General features: G+C 43.7%; 2 protein-coding genes across 3 annotated transcripts in view; one reads left to right on the forward strand and one right to left on the reverse strand.

The window, feature by feature from the left end:
* The window catches only part of slc44a5a (solute carrier family 44 member 5a), a 90,688-nt gene extending 80,518 nt beyond the window's left edge, over nucleotides 1–10,170 (reverse strand). For both annotated transcript variants that reach the window (XM_035422454.1, XM_035422455.1), the window contains exon 1: nucleotides 9,941–10,170. In XM_035422454.1, coding sequence (XP_035278345.1) covers nucleotides 9,941–9,977 — 37 coding nt within the window. In that variant the 5' untranslated portion in view covers nucleotides 9,978–10,170. The remainder of the gene's footprint in view (nucleotides 1–9,940) is intronic.
* A 3,222-nt stretch (nucleotides 10,171–13,392) lies between these two features.
* acadm (acyl-CoA dehydrogenase medium chain) lies at nucleotides 13,393–20,774 on the forward strand. The gene is made up of 12 exons (XM_035422457.1): nucleotides 13,393–13,505; nucleotides 15,235–15,334; nucleotides 15,593–15,690; nucleotides 16,252–16,321; nucleotides 16,429–16,529; nucleotides 16,815–16,895; nucleotides 17,448–17,578; nucleotides 17,851–17,959; nucleotides 18,249–18,389; nucleotides 18,773–18,868; nucleotides 19,500–19,748; nucleotides 20,041–20,774. Exons 1-12 carry the CDS (start codon nucleotides 13,491–13,493, stop codon nucleotides 20,110–20,112), a joined length of 1,263 nt encoding a protein of 420 aa, XP_035278348.1. The 5' UTR covers nucleotides 13,393–13,490; the 3' UTR covers nucleotides 20,113–20,774.
* Nucleotides 20,775–22,645: the final 1,871 nt, after the last annotated feature.

The raw sequence follows: 22,645 nt of genomic DNA on the forward strand, positions 1-22,645 counted from the left end.
GGCTTTGATGACACTCGGGCTCATGTAAGCCACACCAAACTGATCAAGCCCAACCGGAATATCACCCTGCCCTATTCCGATTGATAGGATTGGACCATTTCATTCAGAAAAGTCTCTCTGAGCCTTGGAGCGTTAAGAACTCCATTAAGGGTCCACTGACAATATCAGTGCTATCGATGAAAGACAGAAGCAGGCTACTTTAACCGCAGCGGCTAATGTTTGTCTGTGACGAACTTCTTCGTCACCTGCTTCACAGACACGGCTGCCATTGGACGGTCGCGTGGAAGGCATCCCGGCAGGAGCCGCGCCTTCCCAGGTTGGCGGTAAATCCCGGCCCGCCTGACAAGCTTCGCGAGCGAGTGAGCGAGTGAGCGGCAGCTCGGGGCCCGCAGCACGCGGCGAGGAGAGGAAGGGCCAGCGTGCATGCTGGGAGCACAGCTCGGCCATGTGTGCTCCCAGAGACCACGCCAACTACGACATCAGCGGACAACATTTCAAACTGTACCATGATACCAAAGCCCTTTACAGGGAAGGGAGGGGAGGGGAAACTCAACCACTACCACAGTGCAGCACCCGCCCCATACAGAACAGCTACGGCGCACGTGTGCGAGTGTTTATATGTGCACACATATCTGTTTCTGTTCTGAATGACAATGTGCAAATCCCACTGCTCACTGAGGGAACAGTGCACAGATCTCCCGGGGGGAACACAGACAGCGCGAAGCCCAAGCCGCCAGAGACCCGAAACCGCCGCCGGAGAGAGGGAACAGGCATCCACCTGGAGATCAAGGGCGGAATTCGAACCCGCGAGAGGGACCGGCGGGCTGCCCAGGAGTTCACCCCGGCGTCGGTCTCAGTTCCCCCCACCCGTCTCCCGCTCCGAAGAGATGGGCTGTCACTCAATCGACAGGCCTGGTAAATATGCCCGACGCGAAACTCTGATGGGTGACAACATGCCAGTTATGCCCGAGCAGGCCTGAAAAAAAAAAAAAAAAAAAAAAAACCCCAGCCCCATATCGCCGGCGCGATCTTCATCTCCAGCTCGGGCCGGGCTGAATGGCATCTTTCCCCGAGAGGGAAGGAGCTCAGAGTTTTACCGGGGAAAAACAATGGCGACTGTGAACGCCAGCGTCGGTTTTTTTTCCCCTTAATTAGAATGGAAATGAATGCACGGCGCTTACTCACGTCCCTATCAGTTAATTAAATTTGAGGGGAGTGCGGCAGGAGGCGACACCTCCGGGCTGGGCGTCCTACCGCTAGCTACCCTTGGGCGAGTCCCGGGAGCAGCGCGGGGCGGATTCGCGCCCCCCCTCCCCCCCCCCGCCCCCCTTGCGCGGGACGCCGTTTGTCCCGGGTGACCGGGACGGGCGCGTGACTGTCCTGGAGAGGCTGACAGCTCGGATTATCTGCCTGTGACAGGCCTGGAAATCCGCCGTCTGTCCGCGCGCGAGGCGAGATAGGAGCGAGCCCGAAAAAAACAGCGGGAGCGCGTTCATTCTCTCTTCTCTCTTAAAGGAGGCGCTCTCGTTACACACCACCGCTAACTGCCCCGATAACTTCGTCTTCCACATTATAACCGCACCCCCGACTGCATCGCTTCCCATTCGCAACAAACCAACGATCTGAACCCTCACCTTGTGCACTGTACAATTTTCAGCGTCCAATCAACCCTTACAGAGTACATATGGTCCCAGTTGGACTCATATATACTCTGTTAGGAGTTGAATAAACACTGGACATTTCACCGAGTAACTGGGTCTATTTGCCTGACATAAATGCAGCGGGCTCTTTAAAATCCGTAGGCCCCTAGAGATTGGGGAGATTATGCATGGTGATGGGATGCATGAGATGTAGGGACTTACAAAGTTCAAGGTGGAGTGGTAATAACTCAGGTCTTTTTTGCCCTTGCCTAGCAACCACTCATCTGTTCCTGCCTGCATATTATGTTTTATAATTTTGGAAACAGCTTTTTGGTAGTGGGTGGGTAAAAATATTCACCATTATTTTTTTTCTGCCAATTTCAGTGGTTGTGAGTGCAGAATTATTACCCTGAAGCATTCTACATTGTTACATAAGATAATAAAATGCTGTCATTGCTTAATTATTATGCATAAATACAAAATTATTATTCAGTAGGGCCAAACAGCTGTATGGTCCTGGTGCTATAGTTCGAACTGAGTCAGCCAAAAAAATCTGAAAGAGGCACTCCTTCAAACTGGAGCATCCTGTTGTAGATTTTTCAAAAAGACCAGGGTCTTAAATTTTACAGGATATCATTAAACTTTAAAATGCAGGTCCCAGATTTGTAATATTTAAACATTAAAGATTTTCGCTTCTGGTGTTGCTTAAATAGGCTAACGTCTTCCATTACGACCTTCGATGGTATTAATCAATGCAACAGCAATGCGGCTCCATAGCAACAAAGAACAATCACAAATTCTGGAAAGACAGAAGCTAGCTGAAATTAGCTTAAATCTTTCATTGAAAATGATAAGGCACGTGTACCTCCGTTTATTTGATGAGACACCCTTATGTCCTTCACCGCATAGCAGCTATTTAGACCGTGAAGCTATATACTCTCGTTTGCCACGGGTGACAGGAACAATCATTTCAAAGGCTCGTGCCCACGTCTAGGAAAACAGCCACAAGTAACAGGACATCTGTTCTTTGTTGATGAAGGTAAACAGTGAGTGTTATCATCGCACATCTGCACCAAAACAGGGAACCGCATGCCTATGGATGAGTCAAACCCCAGAGTAAATGAAAATGTTAATGGAGCCATGCAGATGGTTAGCTGGCCCTACAAAGAAACTGTTTCAGCTTCATCAGTGATAGCTAGTGTGTGTGTGTGTGTGCGTGTGTGTATGTGTGTGCGTGTGTGTTTGTGCGTGTGTGCGTGTGTGCATGCATGCGTGTTGTGCATGCGTGCATGCGTGTGTGTTTGTGCGTGCATGCATGTGTGTTGTGCATGCGTGTGTGTTGTGTGTGTTTGTGCATGCATGCGTGTGTGTGTGTGTGCGTTACGTGTGTGTGTGTATGTGTGTGCACGTGTGTGAGTGTATGCACTGCGGCCTTTGTCACGTAGAAGGCACAGGCTGTCAGACCGCTAACACACTGCTAAACACTGCTCTTAGTTCATGGATGACAGTTTAGCAATGACAAATATCCACACAGAAGAAGTAGCCTTCACAGCAGCAGGATACCCTGGTTCCAACATGGCTGCCAATGTCCTATTTGACTACTCAGCTGCGGCATCCAGTCCAGTGGAGATTCAGATTTGTCTCAGACACGCCTAAGAGGGGGGGGGGGGAAAGAGTACACACACCTGGGCTGTGTTAACGAGTCAGCCCAGGTGCTTAAAGGTGCGCTCCTCTCCACAGTATGGAGCCGAGACTGGGAGCACACACTGAGAGGGCGAGAGATGGTCTGTTCTTCAGCGCGCTAAAGACAAAGAGAAACTATCGTGGCTGAAAAGCTGAGGAAATGGTCAGCTAGATAGCGAGGAGCGGAAAAGCTTTCGCTATGTTCAGTTTGTTTTGTCTTCGCCGTTTTAGTTTATTGTTTTCTTGCCCAGAACCCATGAGGGGGCGAGGGTGAAGCTGTTCGATTATTTGTTTTCGTTGTCAGTGTGCTCTCTCTCGCACTCTCCGTGAGACAAATTACGGTGAAAACCCAGAACATCCACACCCCCTTCCCAGGGGTGCTACACGGTGCGTGACACCAGCTGACATACTCTAGTTCTCAGTGCAGGAATGGGACCTGTAACGTGAACCAAATCCTCACTGGGCCATTTCAGACGGACCTCGAGTGCCATGGGGAAAAAAATGCATAAACGGCCGCGGTTTTGCTGGGGAACACCACTGTGCAATAGCGACTCATCAGATCTGTCTGCGTCGGTGGCACCGATTGGTCAGTTCTCCGGCACAGCAAGTGAACAGCTCAGCCAGTGGACAGCAGAGGCGGCAGGTGACTTCATGGGTTCCATAGAACGTCAGTGCTAGTAAATAAACTAACAGGGGTCACCATAGTGATGGAACAGGACAGGCTTTCAATTATAATCGGGAATTCTAAGTTTGGGGAATATTTTTTAAAAATGGGCAATAAAATGTTTTTTTTTAAATCCCCCCTGGCATAGATTCTGAGAAAGGGATTGCATCTGGCAGTTGGGACAAGTTTGATGACACTGGATAGGAGTGAAAACACGAGAAGGGGGCGGCGGCCGGCAGGGCATGAAGGAGAGCCATAAGCAGACACTCCACAGCAAAACACAAAGCTGCCCTTTTCCAGATGGGTGCTTTGCAGATCACGGAGGATCAAAACCGCCTTCCGAAAACGGCATCAGCGGTTTACGAGCCTCTGCCAAGGGGAAAACAAAAAAACCAGGAACAATCGCGCAGGGAAGGAACGCAATGATTAAAACCTGATTGAGAGATCGGGGAAAGGGAGAATAGCACGACTAAGTACCCGAAGGGCTTGGTTTTGATATATTAATCTCCCACACGGGGGTAAAATGGTTTCGAATGCAGTTAAGAGCCTCACAGACTTGTGTACCTTTCTTTCCCCGCCACTCAAACTACCTCTACTCCTAAGGATGACTTGAGACCGATAACGACAGAAAAAGAAGAAATAATAGTTCCGTCCTTGTCATGCAAGACTCAGCTTTCATGTGGACCCATAACTGAACTTGTAGTTAGCATTACGCTTTCGAAATATACCTGACCTGATACTGCGGGTTAACTGAATAATACCCTCTCTCACTACAAGGAAGCATTTCATTGTTAAATGAACAACTGCTTTTCATTCTGTTCTATTTTTCTGCCTTGGGTTCCTGTTGTTATTCTGCCTACACTATACAGGGAGAGCGGCATCTGTACGTGTGATCTATGGAATTCCCACCCTGAAACAAACAAAAACACACACATGCACGCGCACACACACACACACACACTCACACACATACACACACGTACACGCACACACACGCGCACACACACACAGAAGAGAGATGAGGCCCGTTCACCCAACTGCGATGGATCATCTTTATATCATAGCAGATGTCTACCACACCACAATGTGACAGCTTTACAATTTCCACCAACCGCCATCTGGGCCTATTATTGCTGATGAAAAGCAAGGAGGAGAAGGGAAATTACTCATCAACCCCAGGCGCCATTCATATTTGACGCCCGTCTATCCTGATGAAGTGGCAATGGAAATGACTGAAATTTTTTATTTTTAATTTTTAAATGATGTCAAGTCATTCATTCCGCGACACGGTACACTGGTTTTGAGCCGACCCTCCTTGTACTAATTTTTTAGGCCACCGTGCATTTGACTATTTCATTTTCAGACAAGGGGGAGTTCAAATTACGCCGCGATGCACAAAGAAACCGGACATACAGGCCAGCAATGAGGCCAAGCACAATCAGCATGCTGCTCAGGTCAGCATAAAAAGAGGAAAGGAGGAAGGACACTCCGGCATGTTAAGTTAGCTCTGAAAATAAATAAATAAATAAATAAATAAATAAATAAATAAATAAATAAATAAATAATTCAGTCTCCTTCAGCCTCGCCAGCGCAGATACCTGCGGCACCACATTAGCCCGCCAGCCCGCTGCTTTGACTTGCTCAGCAAAGCCGCGCTTAATATCGTTTCTCCAGGACACCTGTGTAATTGAGCGTCCTGTCAGTGAACCTCCGCGGTTCTGGCTAAATAAGGCCCCCCGGAGAACACGTGTCATTTATTTCTTTTCCGCCCGTCCCTGGTCAGGGCAGACGACGCTAAACACTGTCCGGGCGTGTACCGTAAGGGAGCGTAGGAGAAACACCGGTACGAATTCGGCTATGAAAGTGGGTGACCTTCGCCTAGTCACGGCCGAGCTAGTAAAAAGCAATCGCGGAGCGCATCTAGGAACCGGTCGGTAGTGTTTGACAGAACCCTTTTCTCACAAAGTCACATGCAATTCTTCATCCACCATATAAGAGTTAGGGCCTACTGTTGTAATTCTACAAACCTTGGGGCCTGGTGCTCTTCGTGTGCATCCATTCGGGAAACCAGTAAAGGGGAAATGAAGATGTACAGTACTACATACGGCAGCGTCTGCGCACGCGCCGCACGCACGACGCAAAGCATCTATCGGTGGAGCTCACGGCCACTTGCCCACATCTCCGCCCAGAATATTTCGCAATGGGAACTCTGCTGCGCATAAAAGCATTTTGTCCCATGAACACGACAGGCCGACACAGAGAAACCCCCGAAGGGTTCAAGCAATGTTAATATGCAGTGAGAAACTGCATCTGAGAAACATTATGTAACGTATTATGCAGGCTGTCGTATCTGATAACCAGTAATAGTTCAATGTCATGAATACGTTATCACTACTGAGGCCACACCTTGTACTACTGCACACATTAATGTGGTAATCTGTATTGGACGGTAAGGGCATCGTATTTCATGGAGTATAATCACACACCCCACACAGTAAGAACTCAAGGAACAGTGGAGCTCTGTGCTGTCTCAGCACTCTAGTCTGAAACTCTGGTCAAAGTGTAGTGTAATGATCATTAATGGAGCGCATAGGCATTGCAACTGTGTTACCGGTCAAACAGAATATGGCAGGGGAAAACTGGAGTGTTAGAAAACTGAAATGCAGTACGTTCAGTACAAAAGCAACTGTGAAAATGTTCCTTTTTTTCCCCTCGCAGGCAATTCACACTACAGACTGCAAGCTTCCTGGAATTAATGTCTTGAGATTAACCTTAAAAAAAAATTTTTTTTTTTTAAACAATGCCTTTGCAGACCCACAAAGAATATTGATCTCAATGCCTGCTGACCCATTTTGGATTACACTGTATGATAGTGCAAGGATAAATGGTCATGTGTTAAATGTAGCATGGAATGAGTCTATTGATAATAACAATGTGGAATGTAATTATGTACTTATGTGCAAATGCTGACCAAAAGCAACCTGACATTGCATGCCTGTACATTTATTATGGCTGAGATGTTTACAAATTGGTCAGACATACGCTTTTGCCATTCTTTGACAGAAAATTATATTTTTAGGGTCTTTTTTTTTCTTTGCACGTTCAAATTCAAAAGGAAAATCCATGAATAAAAAGCTGTAGCAGTACTGACTGTTGGTAAGACATACGGATCATTGAGTACTGATCCATTTTCTCACACACACCAGCACATTCCCCGAATTTCATTGAACAAAGTTCTGTATACTTACAAAGAGAGAATATATTTGCTTTTTTAAATGCATTACCTTTTGTAATATAACCAACCCTTCCAGCAAGATAAATAAATGGCAAGTGTAGTTGAGACATTTAAGGACTTAAACATTAATAAGGACGAAGCTGAGTACCTTCTCTCTTGATTTGATCTCCCTTTTAAATAACCCACACTGCGCACAGTACGTTTACATGTTGAGTGACCCCCCCATTAGTGGGCCAGCAATATCCAACTTAATAACCTTAATTTTTTCTGTCAGCGGAGAAAATGTGACATAAATGAGATTCTCTCATTATCCCAAAATACATGTGGTTTAATTAATGTAATGTTTTATTTCAGCTGTTGGCTCACCTGGTTTGTAATTACTGATGAACGTCATTTTAAAATCAATGAGGCAAGTAAACATGTAGCCAGAAAATACTTTCCCCTAATCCTTAATTAGTTTCCCTCCCTGTGATACAGTTATGAATGTAACATGGCTTCTCGTTAGAATATGTCTTTTGGCATGCACCTCAGAAAGCACAGTAGAATTGATTCACTGGTCAATGTCCAATTTCAAAAGTGGGGGTGGGGGCATTCTTTCTTGACAGCTGGAGACAGGTGGGCATATTATGTCTGTCTCTAAAAAAAAAACTGCCCCACCTGAATAGAAGAATAATGCTCCTACAGAGGCTGACAGTGATATATCATCCATCCCCCTAACACTACACCTAGCCTACCGCATACTTTGTATCTAAAAAAATCAGATTGACTAGGGAAAAATCAGGCTCGTTAACAGCAATGGAACTGTAATAATGAAGCCTACCTTTTGTTAGTGTGCTTCCATTATATATGATAGACCAGCAGCAAAAACAGCTGCCACTATTTACTAAATAACCATTTCATGTCAGTAGAATCCTGAGATTGAACCATGGTCTTCAATAAGGCAAAAATCACAGCCATGTCTGGTTTTGCATCCTGTACGTTTAATAATAAAGTCACATAATTAGAATTTTAGCTCAATGGTTGATTTGTACACTTTTCCAATACAGACTTGTTTTCTGTATCTGCTGGGTCCAATTCAAAACTGTTCAGAAATTGTACAGTTTGACAAGCAACAATGTAAAAAATTGCAATTATGCTTTCCTGTGCAAACAATGATGATTAAAATACTGTGGATTATTATGCAGCAAGCAATTAACTATCATATGAATTATAAATAACCTCACTGCATAAAATCAGTCACTTCCAAACTCCACCAAGGTTTCACGTGTTTGCCTTGAAATTGTGGTGCTACAGGTATACAAACACCTGTAAAGCACTGACATTGAAGCTAGGCCATCTGCTTCAGTAGTTAAGATGATTGATGATATTCTAGTGTTTTGATTTACATATTCAAAAGTGACAAAAGATTTCATTATAAGTGGTTAACTGATGACACCGCTCCTCTTTAAATAGGTGATTAACAGTGATATGGAAAATAACCTGGAAAGTAGCTCTCCATGACTGGAGTTGTTAATGATTTTTTTCTGAGATCTTGAACTAAACATTGAGTCGCTTTAAGAATGACCTTGAGCACATACAATTTGATAACCCATGACAACACAAAAGTGTAAGCAATAAAAATGAAAATAATATAAATTCAACCAAACCCCGCGAATCCAAAGAGGGGCATATGTTTCCATGTCATAGGGACCAATCTTAATCTCTTCTGAAGCTAAAATGTCAGAGCTTCAGCACGTCCTTTTCATACAAGATTCCATAATTATCCATTAAAAACACCGACTATACAGACGTTCCAAGTCTGACCAACTGCTGCGTATTATACAATCGATAAAAACGTATCCGAGGCTAATTTCAATTCAACACAATTTTCTCGGTCAATTATTCTTTATTTTTCTGAAACCATGCGAAAACAATTTCAGGCGATAAGCAGAACGTTTTGGTCGAATGATTCGCATCACTTCTTTCTATCAAAACATTGGATTCTGAAGGCATGTTTCTCATTTTTACTTTCCCCCGCCCTACACGTGCTCTTGGCTATTGTCACAGTTGAGCGTCGTAAACACAAGACGGTCATTCCAACCCAAAACAGGACGACGGTTTGAATGAGAAACCATCGCCATACGCTGAACAGGAGCGTTTCTGCACAGTGTGAATACTCTCCGTTGATAGGCTACTGTAGTACGTTTAGTGGCTGCCGAGATTCGCGCAGAGGAGAGCAGCACTTGCTATCCTTAGCAACACAAAGTTGCATCCCCAACAGTATTTTCAGTCATGTCATTTAGCCACTCGAGACGGACTCGGTCGACATAACCGAGGACAAAAACAGCAATAGTTTAGGAATTAATTCCAGCACCTGTTCGTTATATCAATCGCACCGACCAATCATTGAAATCCTCTGTTAATGTGTGTCAAACATGGAGAATGATCAGCGAGAACAAATTACGAGACAATTGTTTTCATGTTCGTTTCTGTTCACGTCAACAAAACAATTATTTGCTGTTTTTCATTTGGTCGGTAAAGTGCGCTTCACAATTACGGCAAAGAGACACAGTGATGTATTAAACGGTTGTCAAAACGTCTTTACAGTTTGGCAGGGACAATAAGCGATGCTTCGTCAACTAGCTAACAGTTAGGCATTCGGATGCCAATGAAAGAACGGATGCTTGGAGTCTCACACAAAGGAACTTACGCTTATATTTACACATTTTAAACACTCACCGTAGTAAGAGGAAGGGATTTCAGTTCTTCTTGCCATTGCACCGCGGGCAGAAGGATTCCGACGTGTGTCTTTGTTGTTATGATGGCATGTGAGGCGAGTTCAGTGCAAACAGTCTTGTTCACCCAGTCTTCGTTTATAATAACCCTCTCCTTTTCTGAGCCACGCAGCAGAACGTCAGCGATGTTTACAGCAGAGCAAAGCGTCATCTAGTGTGAAGTGTGGGTGCTGAGACCCCGACAAATAGTCCCTTTAAATTTAAAGGAGACGTGCCCTTTTCTTCTTGTGTTCTCATATCCAAATACACGTTTTCATCACGCAGAGAAATCAAAGACTGTTTTATGGTCGAACATTCCTATTCATGACATAATTTTTGGCACAAAACAACCACATTTATTAAAACGGTGGACGTCACGTTTTTAATAATATAACAGGAACTTTACTTGAACTGTTTTATTTTATAAAATACATAATGATCTTTTTGGCCTGTAGTCAAACACACGTCTTCCAAAACTATTAAGGACAGCTAAGGGCGCCCAAGATCGGTTAGTATAACTACAGCATAATTTTCGTGTGGACAACATTTGAGTATACACCAGGAAGGTGGTAGGCTAAATAAACAAGTTGAAGAATAGCCTAGACAACCAAGCTTTTACCTCACTGTGAAATACATTTAAATTAACTATTTTAGTAAAGAAGACTAGCTATGCAGAGTGCTCGGGATTAACATTATATTATAAACGACTGGACAGATGCCAGTCTTTGTTGTTACTTCAAGTACCCTTGAGTACGTTCAAAAGTGCCAGTCTCTTAATGTTGTGCTGGGTTTTTTAGTTGTTGGTAGTTTTAAGAAATATGCGGTGGTGGCCACCTTTATGGTAAATATAGAAAATCCTTTGGGAAATTAGCCTTGAGCAGAAATATGAACTAGATCTGAAAATGCACAGCCAAACAAAACATGGTCGTTTCATTTCATCAATGACTATTGCAACCTCTAGTGGAAAAGATGTGCTTTCTGTTATCTTTGAGTTAACCTGATTTAAATTTGCATACTTGTGGGAACATTACTAATATGATACAAAAATGAATTAATTGATGGTCACAAAATGCACTGTAAACGGAAAAGCAATTTTCACCAGGTTTAAGATGGCTGACATGCCTTTGCAGCTCAACAGACAGCAGTGCATGATGGCATACTTAAATAATCTATAACACTGTAATGACAACCTGATAAGGAATGCTCCAAAACAGGCAAGAGTAATATTTTAGGAGTGTTGTGTTCAAATTACCCAAGATGTTTAAATTTGAGATGAGTTGCTCTTCACACAATGACTTTTTTTGTTATATGGCCAATAAAAATTATTAATGTTCTGGCAGAGTGTAATCTCAGTTACATAACCAATTGCATCCAAATTTGACATTGGCAAGTGGAGCTACTGTCTATGGCGGTGATTGAGCAAGATGCATCGGGTGAGATGATACTGTCCATGGTATTAAAAGTCTCCCATCCTCACAATCACACGAGGTTCCCAGTGGACACAGTGTTGTGGCGCCCTCTGCTGGCTCCACAGGGCAGGGCAGTGAGGCTCTCTGGCTGCATAGGGTAGGACCAGAGACTGTAAAAAATGGGTCCAGCGTAGAACAGCGGTGACGAATCTTATCCCACAAGGGCCGATATGGATGCAGGTTTTTGTTTTAGTTCAGCACTATGACACCTGATTCAACAAAGTAACTAATCATGTTTTTTGATGAAGACTTATGATAAGTAGAAACGGGTGTCTTAGTGCTAACCTAAAACAATATCTTGCACCCACATTTGGATAAGACTGGATGCTTCTGTCATAAGGGTACTGGATATCTTGAAGGTGCAGTAGACCTCTCAGTCGGTTCTAGCTCTGGGCAGACAGACCAGTAATGCTTGCTGTTCCTTCATTAATCCAACAACAGGAAGACCCTCATCATCTCTCCCCAAAGTGCCTGTCTGCAGGTTCAACAGCATTAATGGCTTCTCAGCCCATTTTGCTGTGTGGGAGCACGTTCAATTGTCAAGTAGTGGCATTGTCAAAGATGGGGTTGCCAGATTCCCAAGATTCCCCCTCATGAAATCTAGGAGGATCTCCACAGAGCAGTGGCATGCATTGACCATAATAGTGGATGGAACTTTATAACCCTTCTAAAATGAATTATACTTGTACGTTTTTACAACATAGCACTTATTTTGTATGGTCAATTCAAGCATTTCATTGACTAATTAATTTTAGTGAAAAAAATCCATGTCTGTGTTTGTGTGTCTGAGTGCATGCATGTCGTCATACACATATATGTTTGTGTGTGCCTGCATGTACATGTGTGTTTACGTGTGTGTATGCATGCACGCATGCACATTTACACATTTATATTTGTGTGTTTCTGCGCATGTAAATACGTGTGTGTGTGTGTGTTTGAACATGTGTAATCTTAGATTTGTTCTTTTTATATTGGACTTTGAAATAGCATACTGCAGGGAAGATTAGTGTTAAAACTTTGTCACATAGAGAAATGCCATGTGGCCACTGACATTTATCTGGAGTATTGAGAGGTCAAGGTCAGAATGACTGACAAAAGAGACAAAATGAGAGAGAAAAAGTAGGTGTGATGTAATGCATTCACTGGTTGTTGGTACGGTGAGAAAATTCTGTGGATTATTTATCAGTGGAAAGTGAAATCAAGGGCTGCCAAACATGACTTGTGCACTGAAAGTATAAAATATTAATACAATGTACATTTAAAAAATAAATATATTTATCCTGTTACGTATTATTTACGTATTATTCAATTATTATTATTATTATTATTATTATTATTATTCAATATGCCTTGACAAGGAAGTACCTGTTAATGAATGTATACTGCACTAGACTAGACTAAGGTGAATGAGAGGAAAACTATTTGAGAATTGCATTATGCAAATATGGCAAGTTGTTTTTTGTTTTGTTTTTTTACAAAAAATCTCTTGTTTGAAAATTTTGAAAATGTGTTTTAGTTCTGTCATTTTTTTCTTCAGTAAAGGCATTGTACCCTTTCTGGAGTTTTTCGTATTATTTAAAATAAATCGGTATGCATGTATATAATTAAGATTATCAAGGACTTTGTGAATGGAGAATATAATAAAACAGTCATTGTTCGACTTCTAAACAATAACTACATTATTAATAACTGAACCACTAATCCAATCAGTAATATAAATCATGCACTTTTGAACATCGTTGTTTATAAGAATATTTATCGCGGCCATCGCGCAGATTTCTTAATTCTTATAACATGTAAATTGGTTGACGGTATGAAATTGTAACAGTATTGACAAATCCATATACTATACAGATTAGTGTAAAAGTCTGCGCCACACTGACATCCGGGAATATCTGCAAAGTGGGGCAAAGGGAAAACTGTCGACGTTATACATCACGTGGTGAAATGGACCGCCATAATTGGTCAGACAAAATAGATTTTATCCAGAGCAAAGGTTAGTCGGGCATTCAAGGATTTGGGCAACGTTGTTTTGGAAGAGCAGAAATGTTTTTAAACAAGGTAAAACTGCAAAGCTTTGTAAATATTGCTGTTCTTGCGTAGGGGGATTTATCTAATGGTAGGCTAATAAGGTTGCCGGCGAGCTAAACAGACGAATTACTACACATCAGTTTCGCTTTTAATTATATATCGATAACAAGTTAGATTAGTTAGCTAGCAAATCCACAGAACTCCATAGGAACAGGTCAGTGAGCAAATCGACTTGCAAACCAGCGAATTAGCTTCTAAGGTAAACAATGCTCCTCATACCAAGACACGAGTCGCTAAGATTGGAGTTTTCGCAAGATAATACTTCGTTTCCTCAGAAGGGTACGGCTGAGTTACCTAACCACTCGGAAATAAGCGACACGCGAGATTTATGATGATTTATTGTTGCATTGTGCAGCTGTAAGACGATTCTCTTGTGATTTGGGGTAGTGCCAGCTATAGCCTAGCTGTCGATCAGTATGCGGTTTGTAGGGGTCAAGTGCGACCGATACAACGCAGCTATACATTGGTAAGCGATTTGAACCGGAAATAAGTGCACCTTCTCCGCTAAATTAATAGATTCAGTATGTCATTATCATATTGTCGATTTGGGGTATTCACAGCTAACTTAAACAGCACTTCTAAGGTCACATTCAAATCACTGACAGGCACTTCCTGGTCACGTTAATAGATAGTGTATTGGACTAGACCAGGGGTGGCCAACCCAGGTCCTGGAGAGCCGCAGTGTCTGCTGGTTTTTGTTTTCACTCGGCACTTAATTGATCAATTAAAGCACTTAATTGCACAGTTAACTCACCTCATCTGGTTTATTTTGTCTAAGTGGTTGTTGTATTTAAGGTGACTAACGGACTAGACTAACGAGAAGGACGGGAGAGCAATTTGAGAATTACAACATGCAAACATGGCTGGTTTTGGTTACAGCGGACCTCTTAGGGCCTGTATCACAAGGTGTGTTAGCTGGCAAACTGTAGCTAGTCCCAACTCTGGAACATGGATTGAAGTAACGAGTGCTGTTCTGGGTTTTACTCTGGGTGCGGTTACCCAGCTAATTTAGTAATCCTAGTTTGCGATACAGGCCCCTGTTCTAAGATTTTGAAAACGTGTTTTAGTTCTGTCGTAATTTTTTCTTTGAGGCATTGTTCACTTCATAGAGTTTAGTATTATTGAGTGGCACACTTTTGGCGCTTAGGGCTTTACCTCATGTTCTTGGGGGTTTCTGACTATAGTCGGCTCATTTTTCTTTTATGTTTGATCTCCTAAAATGTGGCCACGATAAATACATAGTTAACAAATTGGATTAAACTCCTGGACAGTAATCATCAACAAAACAGCTAGCCTATCTCTAAGTGATGCTTTATGCAAAAGACGAGGATCATACTGAATATATAAATCCTAAAATTATTTAGCATTAAAACATGACTGATTTGAAATGTACTGCAATCGCTTTATGGTTTTATGCATTTTTTTAAATGCTTTTTAACATTCTTTTTAGTAATCAGTCAAACTGCATTAAAGGGCATTTTTTCAACAAATGTTTCACAAAGTTCTGAACAAATGATGTAGGCTACTCGTTAGAATATTGGATCATTAAAAGTCAAGCTACTATGGAGGAAAACTGGAGAAGTATTCCCTGGCATTAGAGCAAGCACTCTTGGAAAAGGAGAATATTGTTGACACATTTTGTGCATGAACTGTGGTTTTATACCTACAGTAAATAACAGCACCCCACCCATTCCTGTAGGTAATAAAGGCCGGTGTCCAGACTGGGCTCCGGTTTCAGGGCACCAGTACGAAGGTAGCTGCCAGCGCCGCGAAAGCCTCACCTGGAGGCTTTAGCTTTGGTGAGTAGAATCGCTCAGGTACAGTGCTTTGCAGTGTGGCAGTGGTCCAGAGACTTTGGGGCCACTGACATCCTGTTCCCCTGCAGTGCTGAGAGACTTTGGAGGCACTGGCACACCGTTCCCCTCCAGAGCTCAGAATCTTTGACGGCACTGACATCCTGTTCCCCTCCAGAGCTCAGAGACATTGGAGGCACTGACATCCTGTTCCCCTCTAGAGCTCAGAATCTTTGGAGACACTGACATCCTGTTCCCCTCCAGAGCTCACTGAGCAGCAGAAGGAGTTCCAGCAGCTGGCCAGGAAGTTTGCCCGAGAAGAGATTGTGCCCGTTGCCCCCCTCTACGACAAATCTGGCGAAGTAAGTCTCGCTCATTCTGCATAAGTGACTCTTAGGACCGCCTCATTGGTTTGCTTTTTGCAATTAAGAAGTAAAGAGAGAGCAAGACATAGGTTATCCTCATAATAGATACTAATGTGTCAATTTCCTTCTGAGGATCCTGTTCCGGGTGAAAGATAATTTACTGCTTTAATACATTGCATTGCATCTCTTTGTCAGTGAGAGACATTTGCCTTTCCCAAAATCTGGACAGTTTCCAGATCTAGCTATGCTAGCCAGGCGTGAAGTGTCCCGCACAAGGGCTGCACAGTCCAGCTGTTGGACTGGAGTGAACAGAAGTAGCGGATGGCAGCGCATGCTTTTAGAGGGCACGCTTGTCTGCACTCTTGACACATCCAACTGGGAACGCTGGGAGAAAAGGGGGATAAAAATGGGGCTAAAAATGAGCTTAAACAAAAAAGAAATCTTCCAAACGGTGTAAAAAGGGAGTTTTAACTGTTGAGTGTCAGTGCCACTGTGCAAGTGATGCATGACTTTGCGGCACTAATCACTGGTTTTGGGATTGCTCCTTTTTTTTTGCAGTATCCTTTCCCGATCATCAAGCAGGCATGGGAACTCGGCCTCATGAACGGACACATTCCGGAAGACTGCGGTATGCGCTCGTCATGGCGACCCCGCTTGCCACCTTGAGTCGTCCTTTCTCCTCCGCTCGTCATTGGTCCAGCTGCTGACGTGTGTCTTTTTGTTGCCTGGTTACAGGTGGGATGGGCCTGGGCATATTCGACGCCTGCCTCATCACGGAAGAGCTGGCTTTTGGCTGCACTGGGGTTCAGACGGCCATCGAGGCAAACTCCCTGGGTGTAAGGGCCTTTCGTTAACCCCCTTCTTCTTTAAGGGGAACCCTTCCGAGGGTGTTCCCAGCTCCAAAGGGACTCTTCTGTGCATTTGCAAATGCTGGAAGTACTGAAAGGTGGCCAAGTGGATATCAGAAAGCTGGAAATGGGCAGAAGATCCCTCAAATGCCTTTTACTGTTAATTGGCCATTTCTTGTGACATTTCCACATTCAACTTTTTTTTGCCATTTCATATTTAGTAAAAAAAAAAAAAAAAAAAAATGTTTTTTTTTTTTTTTTTTTTAATTGCAGCAAATGCCAGTCATCATTGCAGGGAACGATGCACAGAAGAAAAAGTACTTGGGACGAATGACTGAGGAACCACTGATGTGTGTAAGTTTCCCCGAATTGCAATAAACCCTGTGTGGCTTGGGGTATTTTGTGTGTGTGTGTGTGTGCAGGAACAAGGAAGTTTATTGTTGCTATATTGAAGGACAATGAGCTCTTCTGTCTCTCAGGAATGAAGAAGTTATTAAGAAAAAATGAAATAAAATACAAGGCCACAATGGTAACCACTGTGTCTGAGCCACATAAGAGAAAACATACTGCTATGTGTACAGGCATGACAGATTACAAGACCTTCTATATTTGAAATCCTTTTTTTTATTTTTATTATTCTAACCCAAACTTAATGAAGAAAAATAGGTTTTGTCAATAAGCAAGAAACTCTAGAGGAAAAAAAATCTACGTGGGCATAACTAAGAATTTTATGACAATCGAGGCATGACCATATCCATCGCAGGTAGACCACCCTCATTCCTCACCAGACCTGAGAGGTCCTCATTCTCCCCTCAATACTGTCATTCACTTGCAAGGAGGCATTAACATTTTAAGGCTAATTAAGTTGTATGAGGGCAGTTTGTCAGCGAGTGATGTGATTGGCAGGCTTACTGCGTGACTGAGCCGGGGGCAGGGTCCGACGTGGCCGGCATTAAGACCCGAGCGGTGAAGGTGGGAGACGAGTATGTGGTGAACGGGCAGAAGATGTGGATCACCAACGGGGGGAAGGCCAACTGGTAAGATGGCCGCCAGAGCTCCGTACGGTGCTGCAACTGCACGATACAAAAAAAAAAAAAGACATTTTAAATGAGTTACTGTGGCTCGTTCACATCATTTGTAAATGCAGTGGTACGTGTGGAGAACGTGTTCTGACTGCAGTGCATGGGCATCCCAGCCTAGGTCTGGGCCTCTGGCTGCTCTTCCCTGTGTGAAGACCGTCTGTTGATCCTTGTGAACTGAATTCCACTGTTGGTCCTTGTGAACTGAATTCCGCTATGTGTTGATGTAGGTATTTCCTCCTGGCTCGTACTGACCCTGACCCCAAGTGTTCAGCCGGCAAGGCCTTCACGGGCTTCATCCTGGAGGCAGACACCCCGGGAGTCCAAGTGGGCAGAAAGGTGGGGGGACACAGACTCTCCAAAACCGCGTCAAGCTGTCTTAGTTCATTCATTGAATGCAGTTGAATGTACAGCATGCCTGGCCTCTTTCCCAGGTCTGAATTGGTTGCTGATTTCAAGGCATAAAAAAACCCAGTTGACTCTGTTGTGGTTCTCCAGGACTGAGGTTGGGGAACATTGTTCAAGGAAGAAGGTTAACAGGTTAAATGTTAGGCAGGGTGAATAGCCTGTTCTCCTCTTTGCAGTTTTCTCATTTAGGTTTTCTCATGTTTCTGGTCGTTGTGCGTAGGAGATGAACATGGGACAGAGGTGCTCAGACACGCGGGGCATCACTTTTGAGGACGTGAGGATACCGAAGGAGAACGTTCTGATTGGAGAAGGAGCCGGGTTCAAGATCGCTATGGGTGCCTTTGATAAGACCAGGCCACCGGTGAGTCACACATCTCACCGCTTTTAAAATCTACCTGCCACAGTTTTTAACTGTCCGTTCGGTCAGTTTTGGGGCACGGTAGCGCAGTGGTTAGCACTGTTGCCTTGCAAAGAAGGTTCCGGGTTGGAGTTTTGGTCGGTCGGGTCCTCTCAGCATGGAGTTTGCATGTTGTCCCTGTGTTCATGTGGGTTTCCTCTGGGTACTCCGGTTTCTTCACAGTCCAATGACATCTAGGCTCCAGGACTTGCTTGCAAGAGATGTCAATCTCAGTGGGACTACCCTGGTTAAATAAAATGAAAAGTTACCAGCCATTGAGCTGTTGTGTATGTGTTGAATTTGCAGTTTTTTTGTGTAGAGGATGAATGTACGCTTTCGTTGTGTAGGTGGCAGCAGGGGCCACAGGACTGGCTCAGAGGGCCCTAGAAGAGGCCACAAAGTACGCCTTGGAGAGGAAAACTTTCGGAAGGTTCATCGCTGAGGTAAGGGGCACACGCTCTGTGAGTCCATATCCTACATCTGTCCTCTGGGTTTTATTCTAGCATAGAAACGTCCTGTTGATACCCTCACTTTGGTTTTCTGAAGGTGTTTACTGAGCACTGATGTCTCCAGATGGGTGGAGTTTGCGGGGCAGTTGGTTTATTTTAGACTGAATAGGGTTTGTTTGTGTTAGTGGGTGCTTGTAACTAAAAACATTAGGGGTAGAGTGCAGAGGTGTGTTGTGTAGTTTTTTTATTGTTGAGGAAGGCAAATGCTTTGCTGCAATTTTAAATATAAGCCGTGGATTTATTGCATTTCATGTTTATGAGCAAAGGCATACAGGAATGATGAAGCCATTAAGGAAAAAGGACATGAAATATGAGACCACAATGTCTGAGGTACAAAAAAATAATATTGGTGCGTGCACTGGTATGACAGATGACTAGAGGTGCTATTTGTCATTTGTTTGAGAACCAGTTCCCTTTTTGAATATGAGCAACAGATACGTTGTATTTCATGTTTTGCAAGCGCTACATTTCCAGTACGTGTCCGCAGGCTGGCGCTTTTTGTAGAGGGAGATGAATGTTGAGTTTTGAGCGGGCTGTTCTGTTGCCGCCCGCGGGGGGTCCTCAGCACCAGGCAGTGGCCTTCCTGCTGGCGGAGATGGCGATGAAGGTGGAGCTGGCCAGGATGGCGTACCAGCGCTCGGCCTGGGAGGTGGACGAGGGCCGGCGGAACACCTACTACGCCTCCATCGCCAAGGCCTTCGCCGGCGACATCGCCAACCAGGTGGCCAGCGACGCCGTGCAGGTGTTCGGCGGGAACGGGTTCAACAGCGAGTACCCCGTGGAGAAGCTGATGAGAGACGCCAAAATCTACCAGGTCAGCACCTTTTTCTTTCTGCCATTTCGGTGTTGGTCTACACTACAGAGAGTTTTTTAAAATTAATTTATTTGTTTTATATAACCTTACTTGCTTTTTGGGAGTTCAGTCCTGTTCTTTTTGCCAAGTTTTTCTTCTGTGTTACTCTGGAAAGCACCTTTGTGACAGTTCTCTGTGAAAAGTGCTGTAAATAATAACATTGATTTGATTTGCTCTTCAAACCAGAGTGGCATATGCCCTTTACTTGGTGCCCCTCTAACAGAATGTGTTTTGCCACCTGTGTGTGTTTCAGATCTACGAGGGCACTGCTCAGATTCAGAGACTAATCATATCGCGGGAACTCCTGTCCAGGTTCAAGAACTGAACTGGGTTTGACCGTCCCGGAAGAAACCGTATCGTCTTCCCTGTTGTAATGTTTTATGTAGGTGAGGCATCAATGGCTTGGTGAAAGGGAGAAAAAAGCTAGCTGTACAGAAAACCGAAACGAGAAAAGATGGTTACACTGCATGGTTATAATTTGATATGTTTATTACTATTTATTTTTTGACACCACCAACATTTCACCACTCAAAGTGCCTTCATCAGGGCAATGGCAGCATGACCCCACCTACTGACAGTGACTTGTGTATAATTTAATGCATTTTTAGTTGCACATCAATAACCTAATTTTGCCCATGAAGAAGACTAGTTTGGAGGGGTGGTGCACTGAATCTGTGATTGGAACAGTTTTTGTGCGTCAGAGTAATAAGCGATCTTATTGGACCATGTAACCCTTCATTTTGTTCGAGGTATGAATGAATGGTTGTGATTGGGTCTTTGTCTTGTGGAGGTTGTTGGTTGCCTTGTATTCTCAAACCAGGATGCCTTGTATATTTTAAAGTTTGAGCCTCATGTCCATGTGTGAACAATGTAGATGAACAAATGAAAAGTCTTTGTAATTTGCTACACTTTTTTGACTATACAATACACCTCAGCAAATAATAATATTGAGTTCTGTAACCAAATAAAATATGCTATTAGCAGTGGGTTGAGTTTTTATTGCATGGTTTTATTGCATTCGGGTATTGAGAAATTGTAATTGCCTTGGATTGTTATTGCTGCATTTTCATCAAGTAAGTAATTAAGAAATTAGAGAAGGGAGAAAGATGGAAAGAATGTTGTTCTTTCAAAGCCAGAAAGTACATATAACAGAACATGGAATATTCATATATATTACTTAAATTAGTCAATTAGGCTTGTTTGGTTGCATTTGTATTAATAACTTGATTGATTAAATAAAATTATAATAAAGCCTGCATTAAATTTTGATGGGACAATTCTAAATCATAACACAGATACCAAAAATGTGAGCTGAATATAAATGAATAGTGAGACTGCTGTTGTTCAATGTCTTGAAAACCTGCAGTATAGTCCAGTGCAATAACACCAGCCGGCCACAAGGTGTCACTCTTGAATTTGAGCTCTCAAACGGCTTGAGCCACTGATGCGTATTTTATTGAAGTAATTAGTTTTCAAAGGGCTTTACAAACCAACAGACCACTAATTATCACGGAACTGTGATTAGAATTTTCGAAATGCAAAAACACTAATTCATGATTATGGTGATTTAAAAAAATCAAATTAAGATTTGCATATCCGCCCTGCTCGTCCTTGTGACTTTAGAAGTGCTGCAGCCCCTCTCTGGGCCATAGAACCGGTCCTGTTCTCTCATTACGGCAATGGCGTCGCCCTCATCAAATGTGCTATAGCAGGGATGTGCCAATAGGGGGCGTCTGTCCCGCAGCCTCTCCCGAGCACGACGCCCCTTTGACGTCCTGTGCCAGAGTTCCAGAGTTCCAGAGTTGAGTGCAGCGCCAGAGCGGGTCCTGAAACACGTCTCCCAGGACTTTGCTCCCTCTGTCATAGCTGTGGTGTAATCCAGTTATCAGCCATCAGCGAGCCATGGCCGTGCTTTCAGAGCTCTTGGGTTTCAGTGATTTAATAACGACCCTTCAGATTAATTGCACAGCGTGCTTTTTTTGTGTGGTTTCTGTTACAAATCCACATTCCTCTGCTGCCCGTTTACTATGTGAGTGCGACGTTTTCCTCAATCTTCCAGTCAAATTTATAGGCTCAAATATCTGCTTACTACAAAGTAGTAAGTAATTTTCATACATTAATAATTACTAATTTACTGTATGGAAATTATATTAGCTTTAAGGAACTTCCCACAACATGTCCTGTGATGTCAGAGAAAAGGAAAGGTGACCAACAAATTAAGGCCAATATTCCGTCTTAATTCCTTTAACATGCAGGAGTTTGATTCTCCTCTCCTTCCATTAAGCCACTGGGCTCTCCCTCAGGGCCACCATTTGTGGGGTACTGGGTGTCTGTTAGGGAGGCGCCCCTAACCTGTTCTTCTTCCTACATATGCAGTAGCCACAGGAGGAGTAGATTGTGGCTCTATTACAATGCAGTGCTCTCCAGGCTAACTGCTGGCCCTACACAGGTAAGAGGTCCTTGTGTCCCCTTCACCCAATCCTCCCGTGTATCTCTCTCCCTCTTTCCCTTGCTCACCACTCCCTGCTTTTCTTTTAATCCTCTCTTTCTTTCCTCTTTCTCTTCCTCCTCATCTGCCACTCTACTCAAAGTGTTTTAAAAGAAAGAGTGGATAGAGCATTTCAGGCTACGTTCTAATACGGTGTGAGTCGGAGAAGATGAATTCCCTGAGCAGGTGGGTAAACGGGAAATTTTTTGGAACTCTTGGAGCACGTCTGCAAATATGTAATAAAACTCTTGAGTCCCCAGAGTGGTGCAGGTAATCTGGCAGGGGCTGTTCCAGGGCCGCTCCACTGAAGAGCTCGCCGGGGCTGCCGGGGCTGCCGAGTTCGATCTTTTCCGGTACGCGACTGACAGGC

This window comes from Anguilla anguilla, chromosome 6 (genome assembly GCF_013347855.1).
Source record: "Anguilla anguilla isolate fAngAng1 chromosome 6, fAngAng1.pri, whole genome shotgun sequence".
NCBI classification, from domain to species: domain Eukaryota; kingdom Metazoa; phylum Chordata; class Actinopteri; order Anguilliformes; family Anguillidae; genus Anguilla; species Anguilla anguilla.